The following is a 15086-nucleotide window of genomic DNA, read 5'->3' on the forward strand; positions in this document are numbered from 1 at the left end:
TTTACATTGATCAAAATTTTTTTATGTAAATATATAAATAATATATTTTTATCTGATTTTTTCAAAAAACAGAAGGAAATTATTGACCAATTCAATAGTAGCTCAAATAGTATATATATATATATATATATATATATGTATAAATGTACAAAATTTTATTATAAAATATTTAAAAAATAAAAGATAATTGTTGAATTGATTTAAAAAAAAATAGAAAAAAGCATTTAATGCATACAGCTATTAAAAAATTGTACAAAGAAGTGTTGTATTATATATTTTTCCTTGTCTAAAAAATTGTTTTACAAAGTTTTGATTAAATATAAATGATTTTAACGCATACAGTTATAAGTGTATATCAAAACAATATTGCAGTGTGTGATATACCAAAATAAAACTGAAATTTGCAATATAATGTTAATTAAGTATTTTTTATTTACTAATTAAATAAATAAAATCAAGAAATTTAGCAAAATATAGCTGATGATAAATTGATTTTCGCACAAATAAGACTGTTTGGTACAGGGAGATTCGATTGTAATTAAAATGCAGAAAATTTGACGATTAACAATTTTATTAATCGTAATGTCCATATGGCACCAGAACGAAATTTGACTTTAATTGGGCATTTCATGGGTTGAACGATTAATAAGGATGTCGTAGAATTATTCGCGCTACACGATTTAATCTTAATATCACAAATGTTACATCCGACGCTTTCGAATTGACTCAAAAGCGTTACATTCTTATTCGTGCTGTAGCTTACATACATCTTGTACGCTCAGTATTAATCGAGCTTTCAGTCATCTCCACCATAGAGAAACTTTGTAACTGACATAGTCAGTGAAATATAAACGAAAGAATAGCGATATAATCAAGGAAATCACGATGGCTTGCAGGATGGAAATCTCTTAATACTAATGCAAGAAATTGGTTTACGCCATCTCCGTTTGTTTTGACTGTTTGTGTTGGATTTAGCATTTACATGACTATTACATGTAGTTTTTCGATCCTCGCTAATACGATCCAATTCTTGAAGTCTTCGTTCTTCTAAAAGAAAAGCGATTCTCATTATACTTTCTACTTTCTACGATCTTACGCATTACTACAAAAAGAAAGGATGTAATTTGATAAGTATTACAATAAGCAAAATTTCTTTTGATTAAATCACAATTCTTTATTGTTGCCATAATTTTTCAATGTTAGCGTTAATATTTAATATAATATATATTTGAAAATTTAATATATAACAAATTTATTAATTTATTAATTAATATATCACAAATTAATTAATATATAACAAATATTTAATATATAACAAAAATGGCGTTAACAGACCTACCATTTAATTGATGTTCTGTGTAATATACAGGATTATCATCAACCCCATAATGATATTCCATTAGATATGGCAAAACAGTCATACTATGACACCCGTTACTTTTAAGAGGAGGTAAAGGTACTTCTTTCTGCGTTTTAGGATGCTCGCACATGGTCCAAGCATGTCTTTTAACCTGTTGCAATGTAAATCTATTATCTGCATCTTTCTGCAACATTCCCTCTATGAGCGATTTTAAAGGTTCCTCTACTTCTTTCGGTATAGTATATTCACCCCTTCCAATGTTTTCATACAATTTATATATATTATCTCCTTCAAAAGGATATAAGCCCGTTATTATATTATACCTATAAAATACATTTTATACATACATTACAATATATACTATTTTTTCTTCATATTGCATATAAATTATTTATTAACGCTATATAAATGTTACTTACAATGTAACTCCACTACTCCATATATCTACTTTAAAACCTGAGAAACTTTCGCAGCCATTTGCAATTTCTGGTGGCTGAAATGCCGGGGATCCCTGACCTATCGTACATGTATCGTCTTTGGAAAACATGTCTAATGCCTAACACAATGGAGATGCGTAATCACAAATAGGAACACAAATGGTTGTGAAATATATATTTGACATTTTTTAAATTGATATAGATTTTGTCCATAGATACTTTTTCCTTATTAGAAATTTCTGTTTTTTTTTCAATCTGCTTTTATAATTTATAACTGCACATAAATTTGTAGCCTAGTTATAAAGTTATAGATGGAATTTGTACCTCTGCAACGCCAAAGTCGCTAATCTTTAAGGTACCATCTAAGGTCAATAATAAATTTCCAGGTTTTATATCTTTGTGAACTATTCCTTTACTGTAAAGGTATTCTAAACCATCCAACAACTGACAGAAATAGTCGTGTGCCTGCCAAAGGGGAAGCTTCTTGGTTGGTGTGCTTTCCAACATATCCTGCAAAGGATCTAATAAATAGAAATCTAATTGTTGTTAATTCATGCAAGCCATTGTTCAACCATGAAACTTAAAAGCAAAAAAATTAATGTGGCTTTATTACAGCTTTTTTATCAGAAAATTTCGCACGCACATACGTGTACACACACATATTTATTAATTATGATGTAAAATACTAATATATTACACGAATAATATGAATTTGTAAAGTACAATTATGAATTCTTTCTTTGTACTCAACTTAATTGACTTTTTAAAATAAAATCATAAAATATCTTATAATTGCTATTATTACTGTTTGTATAATTTTTACATAAATATAATGTAATCATCTTCTGCAATTTATATAATATTTCAATATGTCAATTATAAGCTTTCTTTATATTATGTAGTGATTAATATAAACATTATATTAAATATTTGTATATATAATGTTGAAAATAATTGGAATGTCTCAGTACTAAAAATACAATATTGAAACTTGATACTAATATAAATAATGTTATATAAAAATGATACAGAAATGCAAAATCACTATCATTTCTATTTCTTGAAATTATTTAGTTTGGGAATTTATATATGATATTTGTGCACATCTAATATTTGGAACACTGAAAAAAAAAAGCTGCCTATTAAAATTTACCTGTAATCCACATACGCAAAATTCCATAACTAGATACATTTTCTCTTTCTCGTCACTATATAAAACATCCACGAGATTTATTACATTCTTGTGTCTTAATATTCTTAACAATTGTATCTCCCTGTAAATAAGTATAACGAGATATTAGTAAATAACAAGCAAGTGAAAAATTTGTGCAATAACTTATCGCATTTCCATATCTAGCGATAAAAGTTGATATAAAATATAACGGACACTAATGTAAGACTCGTAGAAATATATATTCGTCAAACATACCGTTGAACATTCTGTTCACCATTAGGTATCCTACGAAGTTTCCTTTTCTTTAGTATTTTGACTGCTCTTCGGCACAGCGTTTGCGAATCCAATACCTCTTTAACTTTTCCATAACTACCTTCGCCGAGAACGTCGCCCATGACATATTTACCAATAAATTTACACTTTTTCTTCTTTTCTTCGTATATAATTTGAGCTGAATCAACTCTGTGAAAAAACATGTTAATCTCGTCCAAGTCATAGTTCGGATCGTCATTGATCCACATGATCGGTTCGATATCACGCAATATATCATTTTCAATTTCTTCTTCGTCCGGGTCACATATCGTTATTTTATTGTCCATTTTTTTACTCCGTTAGAGTTTATAAACTATAAAGAGATCATGCGAGTATATGATTTAACCTAAAATTACAACCGGCACGACCATTGTTGTGAACACTGGTGGGATACGTGAAGAAGCACGATTACCATAGACGTAAGAAAATTTATAGACGATCAGTGAGCTCGCGATCATTGTTGCCAATTTCAAGTCGCGCAAGCAACTACGCAAGGACGTGGGCGTGGAGCGTGGGGCGTGGGGTGGGGAGAGCGGAGAGGGGGGTGCGCGGCGCACCGGCTCGCGCATCCCCCCACCACCTGCCCCCACTCCGCGTCCCGAAACCCGAATTCCGACTTCCGACCGCGCGACGCAGCAGAGCCACTTGAAGGTCAAAAGTCGAACGCGCCGCGCACATCGACACGCGCTCTCTCTACAATTTTCCCTATTTCACAAAATGCCAATAATTTACTAGCTCACATGCGACCTAACCTTTAGTTTTATGATTGCACATTGCACGTGCTCTTCTCTTATTTCCATGCGTAGTAATTGGAGTATTATTCAAAAGAATCATCAGATGAGTGTATTTTTATCAGAATTTAAGTGTCAAACGAGCACTTAACATTTACAGAAGATTTATTGATTACATTAACCATCAATATGAATGCGATGAAACAAGAAACGCATCGACCGGGTGCGTTGAAACAATCTAATAAGCAACACAAGACTGGAAGACATCGTAGTAAAAGTGCTGTCAATAAGGAGCTCAAAGGTAAATTAATTAATTTTATAACAAAAGTATAAAAATTATAACTGTAATTTATTTAATTAATAAGTAGAGAAATTTTTTTAATGCAATAAATTATATATTGTATTTTATAAATAGAACATATTTCTACTTAATATTTCTAAAATGTTTATCTTTTCTAATGTAGGTAAACAAAATAATGTCAAAACATCGTTGAAACATCTTAAGAAAAGTCTTCAGAGGGATGCGCGTAGAAACCAATTGTCGCAAATCAGAAAGAAGAAACGCGAGGAAATACTAGCGCAAAAGAGAGATCTTGGTGGTTTTTCTTCTGCACCTGTCCTTATCTGTATTATACCCTTGCATAGTGATATAGACATTCAAAATGTTATATCTGTCATAACTAGTATAGACGAAACTGCTAATATTTCTACCAGTCCATGTGGGATCACACATATAGGGTATTTGCTGCAAAATTACATATTATTTTTAAAAGACAAATTTAAAACTTGATATTTATATTAATCTTTTAAATACATATTTATGCAGTATACCAAGGCTAAAACAACGATTTTCTATCATTGTACCACCAATGGATAATGTTTTAGCAACATTAGATGCAGTCAAAGTTGCTAATACAATACTCTTTATAACTTCCGTCGTGTGTCAGATAAATGGTGATAATAATGGTGAAAGAGAAATTATAGATGACGAAGGCAAGAAGATGATTGTGTCTTGCCTTGCTCAAGGTTTACCTACTACATTAGTTGCAGTACACAATATTCAGAAACTTCATATTAAAGTAAGTAATATGATGTTGATATTTTCAAGAAAACAATACAGACAAGAGATAATTTTTTTTACTTATTGTAATTTGTAAATTCTACTATATGTGAAAATCTCATTAAGTATTATTTAATATGTATCAAACAATATAAATAGAAACGTCAAGAATATAAACAATCTGTGCAACGTGCTATTTCTAAATGGCTTCCTGATGAGAAAGTACTTGAATTAGACACAGCGGACGATTGCTTGAATATGTTACGTCGTGCAGGATCACAAAAGCAAAGGAATGTATTTTACAAAAATATGAGGCCGCACCTTTTAGCCGAAGAATTTTCGTTTAAATGTAATGAGGTATGTTGAACTCTAGATATTTTATTTTAAATGGCATATTTATATGTATATACACACATATAAGCAGTAAGCAATTTAATAACTATGTAAGTTCTTATTTAATCAGGATTCGCTCGATTTTGGAACTCTCTCGATCACTGGATATGTGCGAGGCTCATGTCCGCTGTCTGTTAATAATTTGGTTCACATACCAGGCTTTGGTGACTTTCAAATGTCGTGCATCAAAGAATTAGATGATCCGTACGAAATTATATACGCTAATCGCAAGAAACGTTCTTCTGATGATGAGATGAAGGCAGAAGGAAAAAACAGAACAGTAGTTTTATATACCGCAGACCCCGAAAAACAGGTTTATATATATTTTATGCTATTACTAATATATTCCACTAACAAGTTACTACAAAAAACAAATAATTACAGAATATACCAGAATTATATTGGTAATTTATTTTTATAATAAATTTATAATAAATTTGTAGGAATCTCTCAAAAGTGAAATTATTCCTGACCCAATGGACGCTGAACAAACGTGGCCTACAGAAGAGGAATTGGCCGAAGCAGCAGCCAATAGAAAAAGAAAAATTGTAAAAGTTGTACCAAAAGGTACTTCTGAATATCAAGCTGCATGGATACCAGATGAAGATGGAGGTATTGCACATTCTTTCTCTTCTTTATCTATTTTAAAAAATAATATTTTTATCTCATGTAATTTGTTCTTCATTTTACTTTGAGACATTTTTTTCTTTTTTTAGAAATTCTCAGTGAATGTTCAGAGGAATCAGAGGATGATATGTCTGTGGAAGAAGCAAAATCTGAAGCAGACAGTGATGAAGATCTGGAAGACGATGAAGAGTATGAAACTATTACAATATCAGAAGCGGCAATAGATGACGAGCATTACGATCGAGATATCGATATACTTGAAGAGAAACAAGCCATGGATAAGTTTAAAGGTAATATAATTATATATGTATTTGTAATGTATTGTCTTCTTTGATAATAATTTTGTAATAACACACACAGAAGCAAAATTGGACGCGCAATTTCCGGATGAAGTGGATACGCCCCAAGATATATTAGCTAAAACAAGATTCCAAAAGTACCGAGGTCTCGAGTCATTTCGTACTAGTCCATGGGATCCGAAGGAAAATCTTCCTGTCGATTATTCTCGAATAATTGAATTTGCAGATTACGATCGCAGACGAAAGCGTATTTATAAAGAATGCAAAGATATCGAAGAGTCTGTATGGGTAAGTCTATATGTGACAATTTTTTTCGCTATGTATATATATATATATAAATTTTAAATTAAATATATATATTTAATAATTTTTATTTCTATATAATATATATATATTTATGATTTCAGCCAGGAAGATATGTAACAGTTGATATCATTCGCATTAGTAGAGAAACTTTTAAGGCATTTGCTACGATAGTGAATCAACCATTAATAGCGATTGGTTTACTTCCATATGAACATAAAATGTCTCTATTGAATGTCGTATTGAAACATTCGAATAATTACATGCTACCGATCAAATCAAAGGAGAGATTAGTATTTCAGTGCGGATTTAGACGATTTGCGGCGAATCCAATATTCAGTCAACATACAAATGGCAGTAAACATAAGGTGAGTCAACACAGTCTTTCTATTTACAACTCTTTTATACAATAAACAGGAAACATATATAATATGCAAGAATTCATAATTTAATAATTTAAATTATGTAAATTTAATAATAATAATAATGTTTTATTTAGTATGAAAGATACTTTCATCCTGATAATACTGTCGTGGCGAGTATGTATGCACCAGTTACTTTTTCACCGTGTCCAGTACTTTGTTACGTTGAAAATAAAGGTGGCGAGCTTGTACGTATTAATGTATTCATTTTAATGTTATTATTATTAATGTTATTAATATCATAATAAATCTATTGTAGAAGAAATTAATAATTCATATTCTTATATTAAAAGTTCAGAGAATAACATTGATTTCAGGAATTAATTGCAACCGGAAATGTGTTATCTTGCAATCCCAATAGAATTGTCTTGAAACGAGTCGTTCTAAGTGGTCATCCGTATAAAGTGAACAAGAGATCGGTAGTTGTGCGTTTCATGTTTTTTAATTGTGAGGATATCGAATGGTTCAAGCCTATTCAATTAAGGACAAAATACGGACGTAGAGGGCATATAAAGGAATCTCTTGGTAATTAATCAATTTTTTTTCATACAATGCACTTTTCTGTTTTACTATTTGCTGTATCTATATATCGATATTTCATCTATATTTCAGTATGTAATATATTTATATTTATAATTTTGTCATAGGTACACACGGTCATATGAAGTGTATCTTCAATGGTCAATTAAAATCCCAAGATACAATTTTAATGAATCTGTACAAACGAGTATTTCCAAAGTGGACTTATGAACCTTTCTTGACACAACCATCTTATAAATCTGAAGCCATGCATATAGAATAATCTGTATTTATGGAATTAAGACTAATTATGTGTTTAACTATATATATGTATATAATATACACAAGTATATATAGTGTAATAAAAAATATATATGTATACATATATTGTTTATTTCGAGATATCCGCACGCGAATAAATTAGTTTCAGTAAAAATGAAGAAAGAAATCAACGATTTGATTGAGGCAAAAAATAAGCAAAAAAAATTGCCTTAAATAATTTGTAAAATATATAACACTTTTTAATATATATATATATATATATAATAATTTTTATGTTCTTTTTATATAAATTATCTATATTAAAAATAAATTAAAAACTTGTTCTTATTACAACTTTCAAATGTGAAACATCGCAATGGTGCGATAAATCGAATGACACTCGATTGCTTACGTCACCAATTCAACATTCAGGATTGGTTGATCCAGTGGAAAAACTCCAAGCTAAATCGGGGACGCTGCCGAAAAATCGCATCGTGTGATTCAGGCTTAATTAGTTCTTCAAAAGGTTTGACATAAAATTCTTTGTCTACGATTTGTTTAAAGTTTTCGCAAAATTCGAATTATATTATTTGTTGTTACAGCCTATTATTGTCCTATAGTGGACGGGAATAAGGGAGAAGATTTCTTGTTCAAGCTTTAAAAGCAAAACGCAGTTCTAACCAAACGAATCGTTCTCAATTTTAACACCGATGTGAATTCTATCAAGATTTACAAGAGACGTATTATTAAAATTGTTTCTGCATTCTACATTCGAAATGTATCATAATGATAGCAGATAATATTTGAAAATTATAATCGATCGCACAAATCTCGAATAGACAATAATGGGAAAAATGGCGATGGAAATGTGGAAGTATATCTTAGCACTTGTCATCGTAAATTCAGGTGAATATAAATTCATGCGTTTCGAGAAATCTAGTTCCGATGTTATTAAAAATAATCACTAATTAAAAATTAATTTACAGTGGCCACTGAGAGAATAAAGGATATGATTTACATGCCTTTAGAGGGTGTAGCTGCTTGTTTCCGAAGACACAATGGCACGCATCAATTTGGATGCTCTTGTAAGAATTGATCTTATTGCGTTTTTTTATTCCGAATCTTCCAGCTCATATACGAGCTATTTTACACTCTTTGCAGACAAATTACAATATTTTATTTATTTACAGCGAATAGAATGGGAAGTGTAGGTGTCGTGCATCTGATCGAGGTGGATAATGATATTTCTTGGATAGAAAAAAATGCCACTGCTGGTCCATATACTGTAGTCCTTCCATTTGAGATGTTTACTAGAAATACACTCGTAAGACTTCGAAATACGAATAATATAAATGGAGTGCTATTAACAAAAAATACTAGTCACGAACGTCCATCAATGTATTCACCTGAAGACAAGTGTCCGAATCAATATTCCGGTTATAAAAAATGTAACGATATGAAACCGTGGAATCCTTTTGGATCTGCATTACTCATGGAAGACTGGCCATTTCCCATGTTTTATACAGAGGTTAGATTCATATCTAAAGTTATCAATACTTTGATATCTGTAAGATTAATATTTTAATATTAATATTATAATATATAATATATTTAATATTAAAAGCAATATATTTTTTTCAGAATCAAACTGTTTTGGAGGCCATAAGATTTTGTTTTCAGACACATAACGCTCATGATCTCGAGACGCAATATCAGAGATCTCTTTGCGCGATAGAAATGAAATCGTTCATGTATGCTGCTGTTAACTCGGAATCGTGTATAAAACGTACCGATTTCAAGTTAAATTTTAATCCGACACAATTTTGCGATCCACTTGGAGACAGAAACATCCATTGGCCTTTAGCGCCTCTCGATGAGAATAATAATACAGTAATAATGGTAACGGCGCGACTGGATGCGTCGTCATTATTCGATGGCATATCACCTGGTGCGGGTAACGTAGTGACAGGACTTGTAACATTACTCGCCACCGCATACTACTTGAATCACTTGAACGCCACTGTCGATAGTATGTGTTAATTTTCCCTACAGAATTATTAGAACCTTTAACTCTTCTGTTAATGAATGGATACCCAAGTACCCAAAGCAACTTCAAATATTAAAAATGTGTTGGAATTTTTCCGCCTAAAATAAAATACAAAGAACCTTTATATTTGGAAGCGTCCCAAAATATAACGGGAAATAATATCCAATGCTTAGCAATTACTATAAAAAAAATTGTCACAGTGCAACGTGTCAAAACATGCAGTTGCTATCCCTATACTCATACGTTGATGAAAAATTATGCATTGACATAAGGGTTAATTGTAATATGCACGATATGCATATATTATATGTATATATTTATTCTTATTATTATTATTATTTCTAGAGACAAACGTTGTATTCTCATTGCTGAATGGAGAGGCATTCGATTACATAGGATCTAGTCGTATGGTGTATGATTTGAAACAGAACACTTTTAATGCTCTCGGTGGAATTGATTTAAACATTGACGACATCAAGAGCGTGATTGAATTTGGTCAGTTGGACAGAGAAGAAATATTTCTTCACAGCAATGGCGAAGATGGCGATATGATAAATCATTTGCAGAATGCGTTGAACATATCGAACAGTAATGTTCTAACCGATAGTGTTCCACCTACATCCGTGCAAAGTTTCCTGGAAGCAAAACCGAATCTAACGACCGTTGTTATAAGCAGTCACGGAGTACAGTTTAAGAATCGATATTATAATGGTATTTTAGACGATGCGGAGAGTCTTGGTTTTAATAGGTAATAAACTCTCTTGTTCGAGATTTTAATGCATATTTGATGTGTTTTGCATTGAGATTCATATCATGTTTTAGAAACGATACTAGAAGCGCGCTTGCATCACATTTAGCGAAAATTGCTCTTCAGGTCGCTAATGAACTTTACCGGATGGTGACGGGTAAGCAGGAACCGCAACCCGCTGATCTACCGATGTCCCTGGAAAGTCTTACCGCGGAAATGCTAGATTGTTATTTGGAGAGCGCCAAATGTAATCTCTTTCGTGCGTCTTCGGCGCCCAGTGCTAAATTGATTAATCAGGTCCTACCGTTGTACGTCGGTGTGCACAGGGCGCCCAATCCCGCGACAAGTTTAACGGGTCAGCTTTTAGCTTTCCTAACAGGTGAAAAACTCTTCGAGATGAATGAAACAACATGCCACGAGAATCGTCTCGCTTGGATGAGCGGAACCAATTTTGAAGGATTATGTATAAATTCGACCGTCAATTATAGCGCAGCTATAAGTCCTGCGTTTATCATCGATGGTAGGTTATTGGTACTCATAATGGGTATATAGGATATATAAAAAGTATCTACCTCGTCATGTATCTATTGACGAATTTTTTTCAATGACATCTTCTGTTATAGGATATGATATGAAGTCTGGGGTCTATTCGACTTGGACAGAATCTATATGGCAAACATTGAGCGTTAGAATGTTTCTTAAACCATCAGCAGCAACAGAACGCTTCAGTATGATTCTGGGTAGCTTAATCGCCGGTACTTCATTTGCGCTAGTGTGGTTTATCAATAATCGAGCTGATGTTTTATTTAATTCAAGGTTAGTATTATAGATATCCCGCAGATTTAAGGATTACTAAAAATAAATTTAAATATTATATCGATAACATTCTGCTTCAGGAGAACCGTTGATTGCTAGGGATACGCCGCGGACCACATATCAATGATCAGGTTAGATAATTATCGTCAAGATCAAAATGTTCCAATAACTAGCCTCTAACCGTATGTGTGGTGCGCCCTCGGACGATTTTTTCTAATTCGAATATTTGCATATATGTTACATTATCATCTCATAATTATTTTTATTATTTATCATCATCATGTTTCATATGTACATCAATTGAAAGAAAGATTATCAATTGATGTGCATCCTTAATATTTCCGAAATGTGTAAACCACTAGACAAATCTTTCCTCCTATCTGCAATTCTCTTTTTTTCTGTATGATATTGTGATCCATTTGTATTATAAATTAAACGCGTTTGATTTGTTTATAAAATTATGTATAAAAGATATAAAAAGATGATCAAAATGGAAAGCTCGATAAATTCGGCAGCTTTGTATTTTGTATATATATTAAATCACTGCACTGATTATTTAAAAAACTCCTGTTTCCTCACCGCATCGAAATATGATGTAAAAAGCGAAAAATTATATAAAATTAAGTTTTAGCGAAATAAATTAATTTTTTCATTAATCATGTTCAATATGATTATTAAAATACCGAAAACTCCCTTTTTTATCTTGTATTAATAAACACACAAATGTAACTCATTTGTATATATCTTATATTTCCAACGAAAATTGAGATTCACAGTTATTTATTAGTGCACGATTCGAAAAGAGAGCTCCTTTGTTATATTTTGCAAGATTTTATATTACATAAATGATACATAAATGATGACATAAGAAAAAAAACTAATTTATTTCGATATAAAAAAAAACATTTACATGATTTTTCGCTTCTACAAAGGATTGCAAATCTTAAGCAAATCTTAAGCTGATATCAGAACAGATCTATTTTTAATAACGATGAATTTGTTATTCTTGCGTGTAAAACATTACAAAAAATATCGGCACAAAGTCATATAATGTACAGATATATTTATCTTTCTCTTTTCAAGTTTAGGTTTAGATTTAATCCTTTTAAGATAATAAAAAATGAAAATTTTTTTTTTACTTGACACGAGTATTAAATCTCACGTTGTGTTTCATAGTTGTCTAATATTTTTCACTTTGTATATAAAACTCTTCATTAAAACCGTGGAATAATAAAATCATATCTTATACACATGTTGCGGTAAGAATAAAAAGAAAATAATGCAAGCGTGATGGCGTTTATTATCGATAAACAACTTATTTAACAGGGCTTTGATGTACATGGGAAAGAAGTATTTAATTTATATATCTATGCTTCCTTTTTTAGTATACATGTAAGTGTATAATATGTTTCTCATTTACGACTTGAAACTTGGACAAAGTTAGAAATGGGCCATTCTTGGAAAAAATTGAGAGATTTGAGAAATATATATATATATATATATAGTCTTTTTACTAGAGTAATCTTTCTCTCTCTTGAGTCTTAATCGGCTTTACGTTTATAAACTGAATATTTGCATATATTTGGTTCGCTTGATTGGGTTTCTGGGTATTATTTTAAGACGCAGTCTTACACATTTCAAACATATATGCATAGAATGAAAACATGTGCACGATTCAAATGACATTTTCATTTTGTATTACTAGACAAATGTGGAGAAAAAGTCCGAGAATATGTAGTTAGAGATAATTCGGAAGAATAAAAAATAGGAAGATTCGAATTTTTTTTACAATACAAAGACACATAATTATGAAATCAATCTGTTTCATTGCATAATTATGTTACACGCGTATATTTTATAAAAAGTGACATGCTATTCGCAGGATACTATAAGTGCAGATATAATAATTTCTCAAACTAGAATTCATCCATAAATTCCGACGAAAAATCTGTGTCGATGTGATCACACGATTTTGTTATCTCTATTTAATAAACACGATTTAATAAACTATGTTATTTTGCATGCCCATTTCTACCTCTGTGTCCTCTTTTCTTTCTTTAATCTAGTTTTCGATAGATAATTTTCGCATCGACGTTTTAATGCGGCAAAAGTGTTTACGTTTTCTACTTCGTATAAAGTATCCATATGCACGCGTCATATATAATAAGTTTTTTTCCTTATACGCGGAAATATCCGCATGCGAGAAGAAACGGAAAGTGTCTAGATTGAAAAGATGCCAATAGCGCATATTTTAAATGCCACGACTTTTTCGTGCACACGTGCATATGGATAGAAAATAATTTCTACAACGCACGTCCCGACATACGTTCAACCTCTCCTCGGTAAAATTGTTTACGCTCTTTCTTCTCATTTCTAATTTTTTTTTTTTTAGTATACAAGGATGAAGTAGGAGGCTGGGCACCGCCCACCGAATTATCACAGTCGTCTGGTGCCGCAGCACATACGTATACGTGGTTCAGCCTTACAACCTACCTCTTAAATCTAAGCGTTATCTTAGAAATTTTATTTATCTCTCGAATTACAGTATAGTCCCGTACGACGAGAGAGAGGTGGCGGTTTTGTTGAAGCAATAATATTTATTAGAAACAAAAAAAAAAACAATTTTTTTCTCCCTTCATCTCGCGCTGGATCGTATATTATTGCTTGTTACAAACAGTCCGATTGAGCATATATATATAGTACGCAAATCCCTTTGGAGGGATTTCCCCTTCTTTTTTCAAAAAGTCGATAGACAAGGTTGAATGATATTTTTTTCGCACAATTTTAATCTTTACTGTATTGCAATCGATCGTTTTTATTACTTTTAGGCGGACTGACATCGTACACACGGAGCTATACTGTCAGCTGTCTGCAATTGATAATATCGTTTTACTCGAATTGTACCGCGTATATATTTCATCGAAGCGAAGTTTTTATATTGCATACGGAAAAAATAGGTATATACGTTAAAAAAAATAAAAGAAAACAATAAAAACTACAGAGTTCATTCTCGATTCGAGCAAGTCGCGAGCTACTATAATGGAAGCACTCTGTCAATTGGCTATATACATTGGGAGATTCAATATATAAGAGAAGAGTAACGAGAGTTACAGGAGAGAAATTAATATTTGGCTATACTTAAGGCAACCGTACACTTTGACACTGCAGGCTGCGTCGTATGACATATTTTCCTCCTATGATCGAGTGACTAGTGTCGTTTCGCTTATCGAGTGAACGAGAAAAACGACGATGACAATGTATATTGTCAGCAGAGCTGAGATAAGCTGCGAAATGAGAATTCTCCACGATCTGTGTGTATGTATGTGTGGTGTTAGTTCATTAAGGGGAAGATAATTACATTTTTCTAATGGAACTGTGTCGAACAACTTGGAACGAATTTTTCGCTACGTTATTTTACGTCCCGAAAAACCAACAGGATAAAATGGCTTTAACCATTCGCGTAAAAATCTCGATGGACGGATCGCGTGGAAACGATAGATCGGAAAAGCATAAATGTACATGCGTATATGTGCAAGATCGGGGGAAGAACGGTATGTACACGAATATATATGTTTCA

At 31.8% G+C, this 15086-nt stretch overlaps 3 protein-coding genes across 6 annotated transcripts; 2 read left to right on the forward strand and 1 right to left on the reverse strand.

The window, feature by feature from the left end:
- Nucleotides 1-495: 495 nt before the first annotated feature.
- On the reverse strand, nucleotides 496-3754 carry Lkb1 (Lkb1/serine/threonine kinase 11). Of its 2 annotated transcripts, none has more exons than XM_083042359.1 (6): nucleotides 3227-3754; nucleotides 2951-3071; nucleotides 2122-2307; nucleotides 1780-1916; nucleotides 1340-1683; nucleotides 496-1044 (listed from the first exon to the last, which is right to left on the reverse strand). In XM_083042359.1, the coding sequence occupies exons 1-6, from the start codon at nucleotides 3568-3570 to the stop codon at nucleotides 881-883; spliced, it is 1296 nt and encodes a 431-aa protein (XP_082898485.1). In that variant the 5' UTR covers nucleotides 3571-3754; the 3' UTR covers nucleotides 496-880. The 2 variants fall into 2 exon arrangements, with proteins under 2 accessions (XP_082898485.1, XP_082898484.1); XM_083042358.1 differs by having other exon boundaries at nucleotides 497-1047.
- Nucleotides 3755-3942: 188 nt separating this feature from the next.
- On the forward strand, nucleotides 3943-7964 carry Tsr1 (Tsr1 ribosome assembly factor). Its single transcript, XM_083042363.1, has 12 exons — nucleotides 3943-4315; nucleotides 4479-4752; nucleotides 4841-5093; nucleotides 5234-5431; nucleotides 5538-5780; nucleotides 5911-6079; nucleotides 6184-6384; nucleotides 6455-6681; nucleotides 6801-7064; nucleotides 7196-7306; nucleotides 7436-7643; nucleotides 7766-7964. The coding sequence occupies exons 1-12, from the start codon at nucleotides 4204-4206 to the stop codon at nucleotides 7918-7920; spliced, it is 2415 nt and encodes an 804-aa protein (XP_082898489.1). The 5' UTR covers nucleotides 3943-4203; the 3' UTR covers nucleotides 7921-7964.
- A 351-nt stretch (nucleotides 7965-8315) lies between these two features.
- Nucleotides 8316-14041, forward strand: Nct (Nicastrin). Of its 3 annotated transcripts, XM_083042971.1 has the most exons (10): nucleotides 8316-8424; nucleotides 8501-8804; nucleotides 8885-8983; nucleotides 9089-9426; nucleotides 9540-9927; nucleotides 10291-10693; nucleotides 10768-11213; nucleotides 11317-11509; nucleotides 11590-11640; nucleotides 13902-14041. In XM_083042971.1, exons 2-9 carry the CDS (start codon nucleotides 8744-8746, stop codon nucleotides 11606-11608), a joined length of 1947 nt encoding a protein of 648 aa, XP_082899097.1. In that variant the 5' UTR covers nucleotides 8316-8424; nucleotides 8501-8743; the 3' UTR covers nucleotides 11609-11640; nucleotides 13902-14041. The 3 variants fall into 3 exon arrangements, with proteins under 3 accessions (XP_082899097.1, XP_082899095.1, XP_082899096.1); XM_083042969.1 differs by lacking the exon at nucleotides 13902-14041 and having other exon boundaries at nucleotides 11590-12049; XM_083042970.1 differs by lacking the exons at nucleotides 8316-8424; nucleotides 13902-14041 and having other exon boundaries at nucleotides 8431-8804; nucleotides 11590-12049.
- Nucleotides 14042-15086: the final 1045 nt, after the last annotated feature.

Source organism: Prenolepis imparis, unplaced genomic scaffold, assembly GCF_030444845.1.
Source record: "Prenolepis imparis isolate NDT839.2.m4 unplaced genomic scaffold, iyPreImpa1.0 SCAF_7, whole genome shotgun sequence".
Lineage (NCBI taxonomy): Eukaryota > Metazoa > Arthropoda > Insecta > Hymenoptera > Formicidae > Prenolepis > Prenolepis imparis.